This window comes from Centroberyx affinis, unplaced genomic scaffold (genome assembly GCF_046629955.1).
Source record: "Centroberyx affinis isolate AG114_WGS23_722 - 3 ecotype Tasmania unplaced genomic scaffold, CSIRO-AGI_Caff_v1 ptg002280l_1, whole genome shotgun sequence".
NCBI lineage: Eukaryota > Metazoa > Chordata > Actinopteri > Beryciformes > Berycidae > Centroberyx > Centroberyx affinis.
In genome coordinates, this window is record NW_027280558.1 from 98,312 (window position 1) to 120,629 (window position 22,318).

At 44.9% G+C, this 22,318-nt stretch overlaps 1 protein-coding gene across 3 annotated transcripts in view; it reads right to left on the reverse strand.

Moving 5' to 3' along the window:
• Positions 1-21,949, reverse strand: part of LOC139655483 (receptor-type tyrosine-protein phosphatase zeta-like) — a 55,103-nt gene extending 33,154 nt beyond the window's left edge. For all 3 annotated transcript variants that reach the window (XM_071532905.1, XM_071532904.1, XM_071532903.1), the window contains exons 1-6: positions 21,802-21,949; positions 18,120-18,301; positions 6,567-6,693; positions 3,624-3,664; positions 2,706-3,522; positions 1,158-1,688 (exon numbers count right to left, since the gene is read on the reverse strand). In XM_071532905.1, coding sequence (XP_071389006.1) covers positions 1,158-1,688; positions 2,706-3,522; positions 3,624-3,664; positions 6,567-6,693; positions 18,120-18,301; positions 21,802-21,931 — 1,828 coding nt within the window. In that variant the 5' untranslated portion in view covers positions 21,932-21,949. The remainder of the gene's footprint in view (positions 1-1,157; positions 1,689-2,705; positions 3,523-3,623; positions 3,665-6,566; positions 6,694-18,119; positions 18,302-21,801) is intronic.
• Between the last annotated feature and the right edge of the window lie 369 nt (positions 21,950-22,318).

Consider the following 22,318-nt stretch of genomic DNA (forward strand, 5'->3'; position numbering starts at 1 on the left):
TTATCTCTCTACCTACAATACAGACAGTCATGGGATTCTGGACAAAATCATATCTAACAATTAAAATATTCTCAGATTTGGGTCAGAGAGACAAAATCTCAGCAATTGGGGGTCTGTGGCCCTGATGTGGACTAAATTAGGGGTCCTTGATATGAAAAAGGTTGAGAATCATTGGTGTAGATGGAGAGGTTTAGCACCTCTGACAGAATCTGGAACAATTTAAGCCTGAGAAGAGTTTTGCTGCTCTCTGGTGGCTGTGCATCGACAGATCACACTGTCTGAGGCCCTTTCTAACATCTGGGAGCAGTAGAATCAGAGTAGTAGTATCAGTAGAGGTAGTAGTAGTAGAATAGTAGGAGTAGAATCTCTATGCTTGTTGAGGACATTGGGTTGTAAACTGAATTTCTGAAACTGCTGCCGTCAGCCCATGAATTTTAACACTACAAAAGACAAACTACAGTGCTTTTCTTCAGCAGATACCTACAAGATGTAACAGAAAAAGCTGGAGACCTCAAGTGGAAGGACTCAAATGATGAATCAATATCAAACTTGGCATGCATCAACCATTTTCTGTCTTCTAGACAGAAAATTACCTATAGCACTACATATCTCTGAAGTAGCTATACCCTCCCAATTCGTTCACATGAACATTTCTTAAACTAAATATATATTTCTTAATTCACATAAGAAGTGGCTTTAGAGTAGGAAATGTTCGGCTGATTTGGCATAAACTAAGTATGCAGCATAGCTAAAATATCTGAATGTGTCTGGCACCAAATGCTTGTGGATAAATACAACAGGAGTGGGATTGAAATGTTAAGGAACAAAGTAGAGAAGAGACCAGAAGAGACATTCAAATGATGATGATGATGATAATGATGATGATATGTTCATCTAAGTTATGGGGATCATACCGGTGACTTTTAACCCATGACGTGTTTTTCAAGGATCCCCAAACTTAACATGTTTTGTCTTGAACGGATGTATTTTTTTCCAGACAAAACCTTTTACTCACTCTCTCATACACACACACACAAAATGAAATTTAGTTTTTTTGCAGACAGATGGTGGATTAGTCATCTTTTGGATCTCCAAAACACTTCCTGATCCCTTGGCATTTTGTCATAGATGTAGGACCCACGCGGACGGGTGTTTACCTGCGACTGGCTCCTCCTCCGACTCTCTTTCTGTGCGCTCGGGGATACTGAAGTCAGAGGATGTCTCGTTGTCGTACAAGCTCTCACCTTGCCCCGAGCCGCTCTCGTCCTCCCCGCCCAGCGACCAGGGCGAAGTCGAGGTTACCGCGGATACGGTTGCAGTTGCCGTGCCTCCTACCTCCGTGGCGATGGCGCTGCCGCTCTCACTTTCGAAATAGAACGCAGAGGAGCGTTCGTCGGAGTCGTCCGGGGTCGCGCCGAACTCCGAGGCCGGCGACGGGGGAACGGTGGGAGTGACTTCGGTCGAATAAGAGAGCACGCTCTCTCCGGAGGCCGACGCCGAAACCCTGTCCCACTCCTGATCTATACCCTCCTGGGCCGAGCCGGAGGCACTGCTGCTATTGTCTAACACCTGTCCTTCTGAGGTGGGGGTGGAGGGAGAGGCTGTGGGTGAGGGAGGGGCCGAGGTTCGGAGGACAGAGTTCCCGTCTGACGCCGAGAACCAGCGGTCCTCGACACCGGACGCTGTGGCTGCAACAGAGAGGGGCAGGTCACTATGGGTGGCCGGGAGAAGGCGGGAATGTGGAGAGGACGATGAAGGAGAGATAGCGCTATAGGAGAGCAGAGGCTGGTCTACGGACAGACCATCAGAACCCACCACAGACAGAGAATGGAGAAGGTCGTCTATGGCACTACCAGGGGCCGAAGGGAGGCCCGCACTAGAGTAAAGCTCTAAGCTAGCAGTGCCCCAGGCCGAGGAGGGCAGGGGGATATGAGAGGCATGCAACCAGGACGAGGATGCCGACGGCTCGAGAGAGCAGGTGCACATGGCGTCCACGCCGCTAGCTAATGGAAACCCATCACCGCTGACCTCGGAGAGAAAAGAGTCTATCGCGCTCCCCGTCGCGTACCTTGAGTCCTCGAACCCACCTGAGAGAGAGTCGGTTAGGCCGGGGGTGGCGCCGGAAAGGGTGAAGTCGCTAGAGAGGAGAACTGAAGGCTGGAGGGTGGGGCTGAGAGACAGAGAGACCGCTGAGAGCGATCTAGAAAGCTCTGAGGGATCCCAGGGGGAGTCGGGCGGCTCGGCGGTGCCGCCTGACGGGTCCGGCGCCGTTTGGAGAGGGGGAGTATCGCTAAAGGGCGAGGGGTCACCAGAAGAGACCGCAGACGAGGAGCCAGAGAACACATCACCATCACTATCATTATCATCAAACCCAACACCAGGAGAGACGGGGTCAGTCTCCCAACCAGACAGGGGGTGCGAGGGGTGAGGGGGGTGAGACAGGGTGGCGGCAGTGGAGGCAGGGAGCGTGGGGGTGGGACCAGCCGGGAGTGGGTCTTTGCTAGACAGAAGTGCAGTAGCGGCATGCTGGGAGTCGCCTGCAGAGGGCGCCACAGACAACACAGGCCTAGACGAGGAGGAGGGAGGGGCATGCAGGCAGGCGGGGGGGGCGGAGCCGGGGAGGTCGCCAGGGTCCGAGGTGTCACACAGAGGGGGGGCGAAGGAGGAGGAGGAGGAGGTGGAAGGGAGGACAGAGGGGCGCTCACCGTTGGACACCGGCTGCGTCGTCTGCAAGAGAATGCCACTGAATACGGCAGAGGTCGTAGACGATAAACGAGGCATGCTGGGAGTCGTAGGCCGGCGCGAGGCTTCCTTAGAGGAGGAGGGATCAGAGGTCGTTTCCAACGCGCTCTCTGGAAGACCTCCGGTTTTGGTGAACTCGCTTCCGTTGTTGGCGGCTTCGTTTACGGGACGCGCCGCGCTGCCTCGGTCAGTCTTGGCCCGGATGAAGGGCGATGATGTCGTGCTGCTCGTGTCGCCGGTTCGAGACGCCGCTGTGGTCGCCGCAGTGCTGGACACAGGAGTACTTCTACCCAGGACACCTTTTGTCTTTGCATTGGGAGTAGTGGTGCTAAAGCCACCATTAGTTCTTGTAGTGGAGTGTATTGCAGAGCTGCTATCAAGGACACCATTTGTCTTTGCTGTTGAGTATACAGGAGTACTGCTACTAAGCACGGCCTTGGTTGTTGTAGTGGAGGAAATGGGCAAGTTGCCACTGAAGTCACCGTTGCCACTTGAGCTTCCTCTGGTTCCTGGTGACAGGGTGACCTCCGGTGGCGGTCTGGCGGTACTGCGATGTGCATTTTCCTTAGAGGTGGTCTGAACTCGATCAGAACGACTGGGTGTGACCGGGGAAACCGGATCAGTGGTTCTCCTACGACCCGACTCTGTTGTGGTTCTGATACCGGGCAAAGGGAAAAATGGTAAACCGGCAGTTGTGGTCCTCGGTGAGTCTACAGGAGTCCAGTCATAGTCCTCGGTTTGGACCGGTTCATTCCAGGACAGATCTGGATCGTAGTTCCCCTGTTGGTGAGATAAAGCATTAGAGACAGCAATGAAATACATTTAACTTTCCAACTGAACAGTGAGGTGAGGTTTATGAATAAAAGAAACTGTGTCCTTACTTCATCATCAAATTCATTTGAATCTGGATCCAGTGCTTTTTCTGGAAATAAGCAGAGGTTGGAACATTAGATACACAATATAAATTGGTTGAGAATCAGATCAAGAACTATAGTAACTCTCACACAGATAACTCAAAGAAGAATAGAATTAACAATTTAAGCCTTGTTTAGTTTAGATTTGTGAATTTTCCTAATGTCATAAGGTTGAAAACGTAACAAGGTTACTGAAAAGCCCATTCCAACGGAAAAGAAGAGACATCTGACAAGGAAAAAACACTTTGAAAACATTGTGATCAAAACAGTACGGAGAGGAGAGGCGAATGCTGAGTCTGTGTTTCTGGATGTTTCAGAACGGTGAAATGAGCAGATCTCTGTTCAGTTCTGAGACATTTTATCCACCTGATGAAAATCTTCCTGAACCCGATTATGAAATCTTTGTGAATGTGTTGCTGTTGTCGATTTGAAGGGGTGAGATGACAGGTGAGAGAGTGAAAAAGAGGGAGAGGTTGTTCACACCACCGGAAGCAGTTTTACACACAAGATTGAGTGGCAACAAACACACACATGCATGCAATATATCAGGGACGTTTGGACTCTCATGCATCTGGTGATTCACACACACACACACACACACACACACACACACACACACACACACAGAGAAAACCATGGTCAAATAGCATTTGCAATGAATTCTCCTTTTCCTTTTCAACCTGCTCACAGCACCAGACTAGCTGTCAGCCACAGAAAAGCAGACTAACTTTCAAATACATTTCCTACGATTGCCTAAGCAGCTGTCTTCTGGCTCTCACTGTTTTGTCCTAGGTGGTAAACCCCACCCGTCTGGCAGCTAAGAAGGATAAAACAAACTATAAAGATTTATTTGCAAATACTATGTTGACGCAGGTCCGACACACAGCACACACACAGGCGGTTTGGGGGCAGATGGTAGCGTGGCTCATACCTGTTTGGGGCTAAGTGACACATCATGGAGACCAGATCAGACTGGTTCGTGAAGCATGAGGTGAGTTTTTACAAGTTTAATGAACCGGGGTGGGGAAATGGTTTAGAGGATTTTTGTGCGAAAGGGGCGCAAGTGACATTTGGGCTGAAAACGAGTGTTATATATCACTGGAAAGCTCCTGTTGAGCTCTATCTGATGGTCAAAAGAACACAAAACAGAACCATAAACAGAATTAAAATAAAGGGGAAAATCTCAGTAGTACGAAGAGTTCCTGTGTTATGTCTTAAATAAAAATATATGCAATAATTTCAAGTTTTGTTTTTGCGCAGCTCTAAAATTAAGAAAAGGTCACGTACGCCCGTTTCACTCTAAATCCTCGATTTCACACTGATGTGATGCTAAGTGAGTGTTGCATTCGTTGCCGATTGCCGCAGCATCACAACATGTCAGGTATCACAAAATATTCAGTCACGCAAATCTACTGAATGTTGCAGAATATCGCTCATTCATGCAAGCTGACACTGAAATAGGATGCAGAAGTGTTTTCGTAACAAGGCAAGTTAGTTTATTTATTATCAAGTTCAGTCATAAAATACAAAGTTACCATGATTGCCATTTCCAATCCATGTTACACAAAATGCTGCACACATGCAAACGTTCTCTTACTGTGAGAGGCAGGAGGAAGGGTTGCCATTGCGAGAAAAAACAAAGATGGTGGCTTTGTCTTTCTTTGTGACATGGGACACAGGAAATGACCCTTGACCCCAACCTAAACATGTTCTTTCATCATCTTAGAAATATAGAGAGAGCACATTTTGAATAGAGTACACAGAGAAGCATGTAAAACAGTGAGAACCATAGAAAAGACGACAGTATGTGTGTGATAACATGCTCACAAAAAAATATACTGTATATCCCAGAGAGGAGCGGAGCGAGAGGTGGAGAACGAAACCAAGAGGAAGAGAAACAAAAAGCTGAATTCACAACGTTTGTATCATTCAGGGTCAGAGGGAGGATGTGTGGGAGGATGGAGATGTTTCTTAGAGAGAAAAGAGGCAGGAGTGTTCAGTAAATGTTGGTGATAAAGCATATTGACCGAGGAAAACGCTCAGAAGAAGTGGATTTATTCATCAGCCAGGTTAGCGTAATTTCAGCCAGTGAATTTGTTCCTTCTACATCAATTCAATCCAAATCTTTATTGTCCCACCGGGGAAATAAAGGTGTCCGATCTAGGTCTTAAATTGTTAAGAAGCTTTTGTTATCTGCCATTACTTGTATAACTCTTCCTCTACTCTTTCTTTTCCCTTTTGCAATGGTAGGTTTTCACAGGGGCATCATTTCACGCGAGGGATCGCGCTGCTTCCCAGTATTGGACGCTTGATAGGCGAGCTTCATATTGGCTCCTTGCTGCACCTGATTGGACGAATGCTGTAACTCGCCGGGCCGTCTGCCCCCGGATTTCAAACTGGAAAAACATGGCGGCTCGTTTGCAAACTTTCTCTTATATTACGAAAATAGTTCACCGAAATGTGTTTCTGAAAACATTTGAGGTGAGAAATAAGCTGCAGCTGCTGAATCTGTCTTCAGTTTAGATTGACATGGTTAGTTTAAAAGTTTGTACGCGAGTTTCGGGAGTTTCCAGAGGCGGCGAGTCGTGCTGGACGCCCCTGATTTGCATAAAGTAGCCTAGACCTCAACTTTATGCAAATGTGTAGCGGCCAACGTGACGTCCAGTCACGTTGGCCAGAATGCCAGAATGCATTGCACGGCTGCTTACATAGAAAATGAATGGGAAGCGTGGAAATGACGGATCCTGTGGAAACACACCATAAGTCGTACTGCTAGGAGGAGCTGGGGAACCGGTTTGAGAAAAGATCAGCCCTACTAAAACAAAATCAATCTGCAGCATAGTGAGAAACATCTGTACGGTTCGGTTGCCGAACGCTAAGCTCGGTCCCGGGCGCGGCGGCCGCTCTTACCGGGGTCGTCGATGGGCATGTCGACCGTCAGCTGGTCGCTCACGCGGCCGTACAGACCGTTGGTGCAGACCGCCACCACCTGGACAACGTAGCTGGTGTTGGGCAGCAGGTCCTGCAGGATCGCCCCCTGGTGGAGGGAGGGGGGAGAACAATAGTGGATAAGTTTGGTGATTTTGTTCCTATATATTGAGTCTCTTCATCTCTGTAGTACTTGGACCCACAGACAATACTGGCTCCAGAGTCAGCTGTCAGTCTGTGAAAACGATACGGAGAGCGACCAACGTATTTCTCTCCGCGGCCCGGAAAGCAGCGGCACCGACCGTTTCCCCTCACGGATCGTCTTCTACCAAACTCTACTGTTTACGATCTGACCCGACCGTCCAGAACTAGATCGCTCCGCCAGGAACGGCCTTTCACCCCACAGCGGCAGAGAAAAATAGTTCTGTGATTTCCTGATTAGTGAAAGTTGAGTAACGGAGGAACTGAGTCTGTTTCCTCTCGACTCTGTGGAGACACAAACAGCTTTTCTGGAATATTCTGACAAACAGTTTGGACTCATTGTTGCAGCAAGAGGCAGCGGAGCTTCAACTGACAGCTGACTGGAGACAATACTGTCTGTGGGTCCAACAGCTACAGACAATACTGTCTGTGGGTCCAACAGCTACAGACAATACTGTCTGTGGGTCCAACAACTACAGGAGGAAGAGAGGGATTATATATAGTTCTACTGCTACTAATACTGCTACTACTACTACCACTAATGATATTACTACTACTACTACTACTGCTATTACTACTACTACTAATGCTTACTACTACTACTACTACTGCTATTACTACTACTACTAATGCTATTACTACTACTACTGCTATTACTACTCCTACTAATGCTATTACTACTACTACTGCTATTACTACTGCTATTGCTACTACTACTAATGCTTACTACTACTACTACTACTACTACGACTGCTACTATTACTACTACTACTAATGCTATTACTTCTAATACTACTACTACTGCTGCTATTACTACTACTAATGCTATTACTACTAATGCCACTACTACTACTACTGCTATTACTACTACTACTACTGCTATTACTACTACTAATGCTATTACTACTAATGCTACTACTGTAGTAACTGCACCCACACCGTCATTGTCATCACACATCTGGAAGGGCCTTGCATCCTGTGTGTGAGCCTCTTCCCTGATAACGGATCAGGAAAGTGGATGGAAAGTGGTTGGATCGTAAAGGAGGCCACTGACCTCTTGGTAAATCACTCCATTTTCACTCTCCAGAGCTGGTATCAAGGACCAGACCTGGTAAATAACCATAAAACACCAACACTCAGCCCTGTCTTTGGTAATCCCCAAAGAGACAGAGAGTCTGAGATGACACCCATTGGAATGTTGCCAAAATCAAGAGAAATCTTTGATACAGACTCATGAAACCTTGGGTATCACATTGTGGTGGACTCTAATGTATATGACTAATTTTATGTGTAACTGTGATGTTTTATATAATAGTTATTTACGTTATTCAATTTCGTTATCTTTACATAGGGCTTCGATAGCCATGTTTGATATTAAAGTGTTCAGGAATTTGTGCTGAGTTTAATAATGTTAATGTTACGACGGTCAATTATATTGGATAGATCTGGGAACCAAAATTAGGGTTTCATGCATATGTAATGAGCCGTAAAACTAGACATGCCAGCCCACGCACACACCCCTCAACTGATCACAACAAAACCAAACACTCACATTTCCAATGCGGATTTCATGCACTTTACGTGGTCGCGACACGTGTGCTAACGGAGTCTGACAACAACTTTGTTCCAAAGTTTGTCTCCAAAGACGGACTCAACTGCACCATCATCATCAAGCCGAGTAGAAAGCCTGTTTCATCCGAAACAGTGAAGAGAGCCTTGCTGCCTGCCTATCTGCCTGACAAATACACACACACACCAGCACGTGTGTCTGTGTGTCCTGCCTGCTACAACCTCACTATCAGCTATCCTGCTGAAGTTAACTCTGAAGAATCATCGGAACTTCCAGAGTGGGTCGGCGTTAGCCTTGAGAGACCCACAGCCCTGTCCAGCAGCCTGCGTGCTCCAGCCTGCGTGCTTCACTCTGCGGCCTGCTGAGATCAACTGAACAGACGTCGGATCTTCATCCTCCAGCACCTCATCGAGCCGAGACTCCTCACAGCCTCCCGGCCTCAGCGTGCTTCATCTCCCTCCGGACCTTCGCTGGTGTCGTATGTACTGATCATTGTCCGCTGGGCATCATATCATACATCACACATAGCTATTCCATTACATTCCCACTTCACACACATATCACACACCTTATTACGGCTCCCTATAGTTATAGTGACCATTCAGTTATTCAAAGATTCATCTGAGTTATCCAGATAGTTATACTGTCGCCCTTTATTCCTATCTTGCCGACTCATGTCTTCCACTGCTCATCTTCCATGATTGTGTCTGCTGAAATATTGGTTTAATTATCAGTATTGTATATTCATGATCATTTATTCCTATTGCCATTGATTCATCACAATTCATAGGTATACCTCTTGTATATACTGTACTATATTCACTTGTATTTACCTGATTATTGAGTGTGCTTTAGTTTAGTAATAAATATATTATTCTGCATAAAGTCACCTCCTGTGTTCAGGGTGTGGGTTTAAATTCAAACATGCCGAGAGTTCACTCCTTCAGATGAGACCTGTTGATGCTGTCTGTTATCTGGTGCCCCGTTCTTAATTCTCATTGAAGCTAACTCTAAATTATATTGATATCAGACACCATTAATACCTATCACCACTACATATCTGGTGCCCCGTGTGAGGCGGAGTTGTTTGAATTGCCCATACATTTCTGGCACAGCCCGTGGCGGATTTGCTTGAATTACCCACACAATCAGCTCAATATTCAGTGTTCATATTTTATAGCAGAAGGTATAGGTGTGGCTCATGTGCTTGTTGTACTGGGAGTACTGATTGATGATGCTTGTCCTGTCATAAGAAAAGTGCTTAAGACTGCGGCTATTGCCGCAGTCTTAAGCACTCAAGTTGTGCACTATTAGTGCAGTGATATTAATGTTGCAGTATTGTGTGGCATCCACCATTATGCTGTAGATTGAGGCATTAACGCCTGATTATGTGTGTCCTAGCCGATAATAGTGCTATGAGTGTAGCTCATTAGTCACTAGGCTTATTCTGTCTAGACTGTTGTTTTGAAGTGCTGATCTATACGGACGTGCCTATAGATTTAGCCAAGCGATCGCATTGTGTAAAGTTCCTTGGTGATAAAAGTCTAGCCCACTTTTATCGTCTCTGCTGGGCCGCAGATATGGAACATAATTTGGGTAAATCTCCACTTGTAATGAGTAATTGAATGAGTTTGTAACTTGTTGCTGTACACTCATAGCTGGAGACCTGTGTTTACCCCTAGAGTAGCTCAACAGATAGCCATTATAGCTGCGCTCGTAGCCAAGCTAACTTCTCAAGCTGTGTTGTAAGCTGTTCAGTGAGACCCTCTTGCTTAATGCTCAAACAGACTAAGCCAAAATCGGGTCGAGTGTCGCCGCACAATCACCACTGTGAGCCACAGGGCCATAAGTGAATTTATTGTGTGTAGCGCTTCTCTTGCCGGCCTCTGTGCCCCCAATCTGCATAAATTCCACCTCTGGTGCATCACCGTGGTGACGTTGCAGTAGACCGCTCACGTTACAGCGCCAACCTCCCACAGTGGAGAACAGCGTAACTGCCGGTTGTAGTTCATTGTAAGCCCACCTCTGTGGCAAAATTGTGAGTGCAGTGCACTTCACCTAAGTTGACTAATCAGACGATTAGGTACCATTAGCATACTATTGTGTGAGTGTCTTGGATCAGAGAGGCCTACTAACCAGGCCTGCAACCAAGCATTGTGGCTAAGCTAATTGCTTTAGCCTTTACCACATATGTGCTAGGACCCTCAGAGCCTAGCCTAGCCTAGCAGCCTAGCCTAGCATATGCTCATCTCAGTAAGCTAATAGCCTTAGCATAGCATAGGCCGTGCTCTCCTAAACAAATAGGGATTTCTAGCACCCTCCTAGCCTTTATGCATTCTCACATAAGCTAAGCTACTAGCCTTTAGCATAGCTCTAGTTCACTGAACAACAGTGTTTCTAGCATCCTAATTAGCCTAGCTTAAGCTAACTAGCCTAATGCTAGCTGCATGTGCTTGAACAGACTGGCTTGCTAACCCACTCATTAGCAGAGCTCAAGGCCTGCTTGCCTTAGTGGTATTATATTAGCCAGTGTTTGCTTGAATACATTGTGCTCACTAACATCCTTAGCCTTTAGCACAGATAGCTGTAATATGAATGCCCTCTTCCAGTAATTGCATTCATTCAATTGGAACATCCAATTTAATTTTGAAATCTACTTTAAGTTGGGATCGACGACCTCCCACCTCAACCTTTCAGTGCAGCCTTGCAACTATAGCACACTATTCTAACAGTTTGGCTTGCTGCATTCCTTAGCCATCTGTTTAACTGCATGCTTGTTGCCTGCCTGCGTGTGCACACATTCACTATTATTTCTAATCAGTGTTGTGATAAGCAATCTGAGCAATTGTGACCCACTTAGTATAGAGTTGAATCAACCAATAAGTGAAGTACACAATGGCACCAAAATTTCCTATCATGGAACAACTTGTGAGTGTTCCACCTGACACACTCAACCCGGCGAACATGGAGAAAATTGAAGATGATACTGACCTGGAGTCAGAACTATTAGAGAAGCAGAATGAAGCTCTACTGAAGGTCACCATGGCCGTGACTGATCTCCAAGCCCAGGTTGAGATGAAAGACAAACAAATAGCAGAGCTGACCCATCATAGTGACGAAATCGCAATGCTTAAAGACCAGGTCACTCAACTCACTCGATATCTCGATAAGTTTCACCAGCGAACCTGGGAAACCGAGACAGAACTGAGAGATGTGAAATGCAAATATACTGCGGAGAACGATTCATGCAATAAATACATGAATGAGCTTCAACAACAAAAGGAAGCCTTGCAAGAAACACAAGGTAAGTATGAAGACCTCCTAAAGGAGCATGAGGCAACTCAACTGGAGTGTGCCACCACAAAAGGTAAGTATGAAGACCTCCTAAAGAAGCATGAGACAGCTCAACTGGAGCTTGCCATCACTAAAAAGGAGAATGAGATCATCTTATCTGAGAAGACGAAGCGGCAGGAGATCTTGAAAGATGCCCTCCCTGCTACCATCTTGATGAATGAAGGTCATGAGAACGGAGTGCCTCCTCGTGGCTTGAGTACAGTTGAACCGACGGTGGACAGCGTCACTTCCACCCCAGCTGTGGAAGGAGTCTTCTCTCCTCCTCAGACTCCCCTAGCGGATCTTGAAGGTGCATATCAATGTCATCAGCCTCCAGCCCCACTGGGCATGTATACAAGAGACCTAGACAAAATCGCTAGGAATATCTTGAAATTTAACCCTGTCCTGGGTGGCTCAAACGACACAGCGACGTACCTCAGACAGTTGGAGTACTACCTTCGGAGACATCCAGAAGCACAATTGGATGACAAGGTGTACCTCTTGAAAGTCACCTCCAGTCGAGAGGTCAACAGCTTCATTGAACGTCAAGCCCCTGAAGTCCAAGCTAACTACGACTTGTTGGCTCAGGCCCTGACGCGGGAATTTTCAAATGTCAGTGACAATGAACCTGACTTAATAACCGCCATGACTGTTAAACAGTCCAAGAATGAATCACCTCATGCCTATTACCACCGCTTGCGAAAGGCATTCTTCGGTAATATGAATGAACCAGGAATGGAAGAAGAAAAGTCATTTAAACAACTCTTCATTCGCAATCTGCATCCAGCGACCAGCCTCCACCTAGGCGTTGCTGCAGACGAAAGCATAATGACTAGTCTCCAATTGCGCGAACTTGCCACTAAGGCGTTCAACAAATTGAAAGTGCCGCAAAGTAAGTCTGCTGAGCACCATGTTGTTGTTAACAATCTTAACTCAAAGGCTGTAGGCCTACGACTTGAGGGTGTGCCAACCTCGCACACTCCACCCATGGCCATTAAGCCATCGCGCTCACCATACAATAAAGATTCTAGGTTTTGCTCCAAGAAAACTGACTTCCAGTCAGGTGAGTCTAGAGCTGGAAACCATCCAACTGGCCAACACGAACGCCAGCCCGTACGTAACCGCCCGTCAACGCGAGACTACGGTAACGATAGGACTTATAAGAGACCAGATGAACACCATCATTGCTATGGATCCCAGAATGATAGGTGGCGCCAAAGGTCATTCCACCGCCACCATCGTTACCGATCCAAAAATGATGCACCGCATAGAGAAAGCCAAGATCATGGTAAGTCATTCAACATGTCAGCTGATGAATTGAGATCCATGTGTAAAGAATTCACCTGCAGAGCTTTTGAGAAAATGCTCAGAGGAAAGAAAGGTAAGCAGTTATGACTAGCGGCGGTGGACTATGATCCACCAAAGAATGAGCATAAACGCTCCAAGACCGGCTTGCCTACGACAACTGAAACCAAACAGAGCACATGTGTAACTCAGACAGTGATTCCTAACATTGGCAACAGCCAAACCCTGGATCCTGGAGAAACATATGATGATTTGTACTTGAGGCCAGACAATGTGCCAATGCCTGCCAAAGCTGAAGTTGCAACATTGAAGAGAAGACCGCCTTTCCGCCGGTTCTTGTGCAACCTCACCAGAAAGGGTACAAAGCGAAAGCCCTTTCTTCCAACCAAGCTTGAAATCTCTCTACTCTGTGATGCTCTTGTGGACACAGGAGCTGACTTGACAGTCATGTCAAGTTCTGTGTACGACCAGCTGCAAACAGCCTCTTTTTCAAATGGCAGATACCCCGACATAGACCATTGTGATTTCAGTATCAGAGATTTCACGGAAAACCAAACCCACATCGATCGAGTGATGCTTGTTGAGCTGAAAATTTGACCCATGGTCCTCATGCATCCCGTCTACGTGTCAGAGATGGACACTTTTCCTCTGATCCTTGGTATGGACCTCCTTGATCGGTTTGAAGCCTTGATCGACCTCAAACGCTTGAAAATCTACGCTCAGATCAGAGAGCCACTGCCCATTCCTGACAAGTGGTTCCACGAAGACCAGTACGATGCTCTATGCGTGGATATTCTAGCTCAGAAAAACATCCTTGACGATGCCCTTCTTGACTCAGCTCCAGATGAAACCAGCCAGGCTCGAGAGCCATGGCCACCTGCTGAGTTCTTCCACAACCGAGACACACTCTTGTGCTCTTTGGGCCCTTCACAGTCTGAAGGACAACGCCCCCTTGTGGTGAATGGCTTTGACTTGCAAAGCGCTCATGTTGAACATGTGACATTGAGTCTCGGGACAGAAAAGTCTTCCATCAGTCTTGAACGCCAAGTGGGGGACAAGGTCTGCGACACCTTCAGTCAACCAGTGGGGGTCTCCAAGACATTCCTGCCCCATTGGTCAGACCCACAGAAGATCACAGACAAACTCTTCCCAGTGACCTACCAAAACAAAATTAGTGGGGGTCAGAAGGACCTCACCTTTGAAGTGGTTCAAAGAAACCAGAATGAACTGTTCAAAAACCCCATGGGACACGTAGGGGATTCTCCTGCTGTCAAATAAACAACACATAGGATTTCTTTTAAAGCACCCTGTGTGCTCATTCCCTCTTCTAACTCTTTAATTCATTGTTGCATTAAATAGTTGTAACTATTAGTGCGTGATACATTTAACTGTCCAGTTCACTCGTGATCATTTTAGTAAGAATATTCTTCCCTGTCAGATATAACTGAGAGTAAATTGGTACTCTGTGTGCCAGAGCACACCTGCTTCATTGGTGGCGATAGACGCCACAGCATAGTCTAATTGCAGCCCTCAATAGTAACTGCTGTGATCTACAGTCTACTATCTTCAACTGCACTAATTCCAATTGATCAAAGCCTTGTTGTGTGCTGTGCTGTTTAACTACTGTGCCTCTTCTAACCATCGTGCATGCCCTCTGTGTCATCCTCACGATGAAGATTTTCTGGGTGCTCGTGTTCCTATTCAGCGCTTATGTTGCTGATCAGAGCTGGACCAAAGATCAGTTTAGTGATGCTGAGATTGACATAACTCACAGGTTACACCAGTTTGAGAAGTTCAAGTTCACACAAGCTAAGCTGCATGGCTCACAGCGCTCCAAACATTTTCTGGGTGTAGTTGTAACTGCCTCCGCTGGTGACTCCCTGTTTTCCACTGGGACCTCCACAGTGAACGCAGTCAGGTTGTCCACTGTTAAACAACAGGTTCATGATTTACAGGTAGAACTGCCCAAAATCCATCAACAGACAACCGATCAACTTACACAACCCAAACAATTGGTAGAAAATTCCAAGGCACTGTTGTAGTTCTCAACACTCACAACACTGTTTTCAGCTAAACTTTTCACACTGCAAGTCACTTATTAGAAGTGATACAATATGATTTGGCCCATACTCAAAAGGTTAACATGCTAATGACAAACATGCTCAGAGAAGTCAGTTCCTCCAACGACAGCCTGACCATGAGCCGCATTCTTCCATATTTGATTACTTTTAGCCTGGTGAATGACATCCTTTCAAGAACCATAGCTGGTAATGTCATTCCTTGCAAACGCACCTAGTCTCCAACTTAGGTAATGCTCCTCATCTATACATGAGCCCAGAGGCTCAAGAAGTGGCACTCCTGCTCAGCCTACCAAGTGTAGACAATAAGAATATCTACAGTTTGAAGGATATGATGAATGTTGGCATGTGGAAAAGTGACATCCAGGTGAAAGTGAACACTTCTTCCGTTATGGCAAACCATGACAGTAATTGCAAATTGTACGAAGTACCTAACCTAATAATGCGCACATTAATGAAAGACAATCAATTTTTGTGTCCAAGCAGAACCTTTGTGAGGAATGACACCGACCAATCGTGTGGCATTCACCCATCGAGCAACAGATCGCATTGCAGAGCCGAGGTTACCTCCCGCTCTGTCACAGACACCAAAGAAATGGTTGGGAAATGTTTGCTAGTTACTTCCCTTGCGTCCATTGCCACTCTCACGCATGGAAGACATGACACGGCTAACAGAATTACTCTACCCAACCACACTATGTGGATCCAATGTCCTAGCCTGTATCCTCTGCCGAAACAAGTCTATAACAGTGATAATTTTGATGGCCTTGGCACTGGCTCTGGAAAGCTCCTGAGCCTGCGTGCCGTCCACTCCAGCACTGCCCCAGCTTGTCAATGATTCATGAAGTATGCCTTCAATGATGACCTTAGTTTAGCAATGATATACTGTATATGCTCATTTAGCTACCACAACTTATGGTTAGGATATGAATGTAACTATTAGTTTACACTTAGACTTAGCGTGCAGGTTGTTTGTCAAGTTTATTAGTGATTATTATAGGAGAGACCCTTAGAGCACCCTATCACACTGAAGCCACTTCAGACAAACACACTTCTGTTAATTCCACTGTTACATATACACACCTCACTGCCCATGTGTCTGACAATGATCATACTGTGTGCCAGTGATGCTTGTTTGTGTCCTGCAATGATGCTCCAGTTCTTTCCAGGAGACGCACCATTACCGGACAAGTGGGGGAATGTAGTAACTGCACCCACACCGTCATTGTCATCACACATCTGGAAGGGCCTTGCATCCTGTGTGTGAGCCTCTTCCCTGATAACGGATCAGGAAAGTGGATGGAAAGTGGTTGGATCGTAAAGGAGGCCACTGACCTCTTGGTAAATCACTCCATTTTCACTCTCCAGAGCTGGTATCAAGGACCAGACCTGGTAAATAACCATAAAACACCAACACTCAGCCCTGTCTTTGGTAATCCCCAAAGAGACAGAGAGTCTGAGATGACACCCATTGGAATGTTGCCAAAATCAAGAGAAATCTTTGATACAGACTCATGAAACCTTGGGTATCACATTGTGGTGGACTCTAATGTATATGACTAATTTTATGTGTAACTGTGATGTTTTATATAATAGTTATTTATGTTATTCAATTTCGTTATCTTTACATAGGGCTTCGATAGCCATGTTTGATATTAAAGTGTTCAGGAATTTGTGCTGAGTTTAATAATGTTAATGTTACGACGGTCAATTATATTGGATAGATCTGGGAACCAAAATTAGGGTTTCATGCATATGTAATGAGCCGTAAAACTAGACATGCCAGCCCACGCACACACCCCTCAACTGATCACAACAAAACCAAACACTCACATTTCCAATGCGGATTTCATGCACTTTACGTGGTCGCGACACGTGTGCTAACGGAGTCTGACAACAACTTTGTTCCAAAGTTTGTCTCCAAAGACGGACTCAACTGCACCATCATCATCAAGCCGAGTAGAAAGCCTGTTTCATCCGAAACAGTGAAGAGAGCCTTGCTGCCTGCCTATCTGCCTGACAAATACACACACACACCAGCACGTGTGTCTGTGTGTCCTGCCTGCTACAACCTCACTATCAGCTATCCTGCTGAAGTTAACTCTGAAGAATCATCGGAACTTCCAGAGTGGGTCGGCGTTAGCCTTGAGAGACCCACAGCCCTGTCCAGCAGCCTGCGTGCTCCAGCCTGCGTGCTTCACTCTGCGGCCTGCTGAGATCAACTGAACAGACGTCGGATCTTCATCCTCCAGCACCTCATCGAGCCGAGACTCCTCACAGCCTCCCGGCCTCAGCGTGCTTCATCTCCCTCCGGACCTTCGCTGGTGTCGTATGTACTGATCATTGTCCGCTGGGCATCATATCATACATCACACATAGCTATTCCATTACATTCCCACTTCACACACATATCACACACCTTATTACGGCTCCCTATAGTTATAGTGACCATTCAGTTATTCAAAGATTCATCTGAGTTATCCAGATAGTTATACTGTCGCCCTTTATTCCTATCTTGCCGACTCATGTCTTCCACTGCTCATCTTCCATGATTGTGTCTGCTGAAATATTGGTTTAATTATCAGTATTGTATATTCATGATCATTTATTCCTATTGCCATTGATTCATCACAATTCATAGGTATACCTCTTGTATATACTGTACTATATTCACTTGTATTTACCTGATTATTGAGTGTGCTTTAGTTTAGTAATAAATATATTATTCTGCATAAAGTCACCTCCTGTGTTCAGGGTGTGGGTTTAAATTCAAACATGCCGAGAGTTCACTCCTTCAGATGAGACCTGTTGATGCTGTCTGTTATCTGGTGCCCCGTTCTTAATTCTCATTGAAGCTAACTCTAAATTATATTGATATCAGACACCATTAATACCTATCACCACTACACTACTACTACTGCTATTACTACTACTAATGCTATTACTACTACTGATGCTATTACTACTAATGCTACTACTACTACTACTACTACTACTACTACTAGGCTACTACTACTACTACTACTACTACCCCCCCCTCCTCCTCACCACATCCTGGTCTCCGTCGGTCAGGTACTCGGCGGGGGGGTTTCCTGGCTGGGCCAGCCGGTAGCTGACAGAGTATTTCTCGATGCTGGAGTCGTACACGGCTCTCGGCCGCTCCCACATCACCAGCAGGCTGCTCAGGTTGTGAGGCGCCGCCTGGACGCCCTCCGGCTCCGAGCTGCACACTGAGGGAGGGACAGGAAAACACATTCAACATTCACTGTACCAATACTACTATTACATTATATCACCGCATTCATAGTTTTTTCCACTCAATTCTAGTTTAAATGACTTGTTAAAACAGGCACTTTTTGCAGTGTGGGTTTGCAATTGGGGGGGGGTATATGTGTGTGTGTGGGTGTGTGGTTGGGGGGAGGGGGGGTGATATGAACTTGTGCCCTCGCGTGTTTTTCATAAGAAGAGTTAACGCCAGAGTTCAGGACACTCTGTGGTTCTGGGTCAGAGTTGAGATTATGAGAGATAATGCAGATGAGACGCTCTGTGAGTCAGGATTAACACAGATTACAGGCTGAGGATCAATGACAGTCAAACAGTCAAATCTCCAGACAATAGACAGGGAAACTCCATCTGAACCACCGACACATTTCCTCCTGTATCTGTATCTGTGCTAAACCTCACAGGATTTGCACTCTGCCTGAATCCTCTCAGAGTGACGGCTGCTGGTCGGACAGTAACACTAAATATCTGGATTTACACGTCACTTATACCAGTGGACAGAAACTTTTATTCCCTACTCAGGTTACACACTAAGTAAGACTGACAGATTCCTGGTTGGGTTGAAATGGTTCAAATCAGTGGTTCTCAACCTTTTCCATATCAAGGACCCCTAATTTAGTCCACATTAGGGCTACGGACCCCCATTTGATGCGACTTTGTCCCTTAGACCCAAATCTGAGAATATTTTTATTGTTAGAACTCCATGACTATCTGTATTGTAGGGAGAGAGATAACTGAATTGAATTGAATTGAATTGAATTGATAACAGTGAAACTATGATCAAAATAGTCATTCTCCTACATTCTATAATTGTTCTTGTAAATGAAATAATGAAGTTTAACGATTCATCAATTTACTGGGGATCCCCTGGGATGCCCTCAAGGGCCCCTGGTGGTCCCTGGACCCCACGTTGAGAACCACTGGTTTAAATGAAGAGTAAGGACACTGATGTCTGCAGCTGACTGTCTTCCTCCACTAGAGGGCAGAGTGAGGCAGCAGAACAGGATGAGCTGAGTATAAACACAAACTGTGACAACAAAAGATGAGCTAGATCAAGTACTACTACTAGAAGTACTGCTATTAATACCACTACTACAATTACTGCTACTACTGCTGCTACTGCTGCTACTACTACTACTACTACTACTACTACTACTAGAAGTACTGCTATTAATACCACTACTACAATTACTGACTCTATGAGCACAATTCCACACAAATTGTACATCTGTAAATACATAGTCATATCTATCATATTTGTATTCCCTGTATAATGACACTACTTACTCATTGTTGGTACTTTGGTCAAATGCAACTTGCTGCTGAGCCTTGTAAAAAGCCCCTCGCTGACCCACTTAGTCACCACACTTATTGTATATACTGTATATATATTTTTCAGGAATCTCTTCTTCTTTGTATCTGATATTTGATATTTAAATTCTATTTGTAAAGCTTGATTGCTGTTTGTCTAAATGTCTAAATGTCTGTATACTACACTGCACCAACTTCACCAAGTCAAAGTACTAGTATGTGAAAATGTAGCTGGAGAAAATAATGAAGTTGGTGATTCTGATTCTGATTCTGATTCTGATTCTTACTACTACTACTACTACCTACTAGTGGTACTACCCACCTAGTAGTACCTACTACTGCTACCACAATTACTACTACTACCACCACCACCACTACTACTGCTACTACTACTCCTTTACTTACCAGTACTAGTACTACCACCACTACTACTAAAAGTATAAATTGTCTGAATTGTGTATTGTTTCATAATTTGGCGTTATGAAGCCCTTTAAAGGAATAGTTCACCCAAAAATGAAAATTCTGTCATCATCTCCTCACCCCCATTTGGGTGAACTATTCCTTTAAGACTGTAACTGTGATTTCTGGGTATACAAATAAACTTGACTGATAGTCTCATAATCAGGTTGGTAAATTTTTCAGGTAAATTTGTACTGCGGCCTGAACGGACAGAGAGAAAGACTGTTCAGACTGGAAACACCGAATCGATCTCCAGCCTCGCCTACCAGAACCGGCCTGCCAAAACCCACCGATCAATAACTTTTCATCACTAATTATTGAATAGAGCCAGTGTGCGGAGTGAAATCGATCGGTAACCGAGTCGACCCTGTGCTCCTCTGTCACCGTGATGCTATTTAGGTCACTGAGTCCTGTTCTCATCCCCCTGAAGGTTTTTCCATCGTTCATGATCCACTTGTCTCTGATCCATTTATACAGTTTTACCACCAGCCTGGAGTTCAGCTGGCGGCCCGGAGCCGGTCAGGTGGGATGTCGTCCCAAACTAGAGCTGAGATGTGCTGATATTACTTATATTATAAAGTTTAAAAAGTTTAAAAAAGATTTATTTTAAAACACTGGACTAAAAAGTACAAACAAGACGCTTCAGTGTTCATCCAAACATCATCATCAGCTGTAATGAGTGCAACAGGAAGTAAATCTGGCAAATAAATACACACAAAAAAGTCACATGACAAGCACATGGCATGAGGTGTTGAAGTCACATGACTTGTTGAGCTGTAGTCACTGAGTGTGTGTTTGTGAAGTGTGTGTGTGTGTGTGTGTGTGTGTGTGTGTGTGTGTGTGTGTGTGTGTGTGTGTGTGAAACGTCTTGTTTGTACTTTTTAGTCCAGTGTTTTAAAATAAATCTTTTTTAAACTTTCTATCACCTGGATGTTTTGAAAATGAACCTACACAGACATACTTAAATAATACATTTACCAATAATTGTAAATAGGCAAACAAAGGTGGGAGACAGGACTTTGACAAAACAGATTCTGACAATATATTAAAAGTCTAAATTTTTTCCCCCCGCCTATTTACAATTATTGGTAAACGTTTTATTTTCTTTGTTCCATCTGCATAAGTTTCCTCCGACCGGATTTCTGTGTTCCACTTGTTCAAACTGAAAGGTTTAATAAACATAAAGAAAGAGATTCACTTCAAAACAATTCAGCAGCAGGACTAGTTTTTTTTATATATTGTCAGAATCTGCTTAGTCAGCGTTCCTTTATGTGCTAGAAGTGATTTTCAGACTGTTCCTCCAGACAATGGCAGTGAATGGAGAGAGAAAAAAACACAATTCTCCAGTCTGCTCTACCGGAGCAACAGATCACAGAATCACTGATTTTGGGATTTTATCATGGAGGAAGAGACACGACCCAAGACTCTACCAGAGGAACACAGAGATTTAAACCCAGACTTTGTGAAGCCAGAGGATCTGAAGCTGCACACCGGCTCATCCGGGGTTAAAAGGTCTGAGATTTACCTTGAAGCCAGACCCAACTGTGCTTTAAAATGATCTGTAAAATCGTAAAATTAGCTCTAAACTCTGTAACTTGCTAATCAGGCAGGTAGGCAGGCAGACTGTGTGTGTGTGTGTGTGTCTTTGTGTGTGTGTGTGTGTGTGTGTGTGTGGTACCGGGGGTGAGCAGCTCCTCGGTGCCGGTGTAGGAGGAGAACACCTGGCCCATGAACTGCTCCTGCTGCTCTCTGTAGTTGTTCTGCAGATAATCCATCAGCATCACGTACCCCGCCTGCTGCATGGTCATCACCTCACAGAACACCTCCAGCTGCAGAGACAATCAATCAATCAATCAATCAATCAATCAATCAATCAATCAATCAATCAATCAGTCAGCCAGTCAGTCATTTAGTGAACAAACTTTTAATTCCTTGTATTTTTACTTGAAAATCCCATTACTTTTACTTCCTTGAAAGTAAAAGTAATATTAATAATAAGTAATAATTATAAGTAATATTATAAGTAATAATAATAATAATAAGTAATAATATAACCAATATAATATAATATAACCAATATTTTTATTGGTTACTTCATGCTGTATCAAATCCAAATGTATTTATAAAGCACATTTAAAAACAACAACAGTTGACCAAAGTGCTGTACAATCAAAATAGCAAAAAACATAAAACAC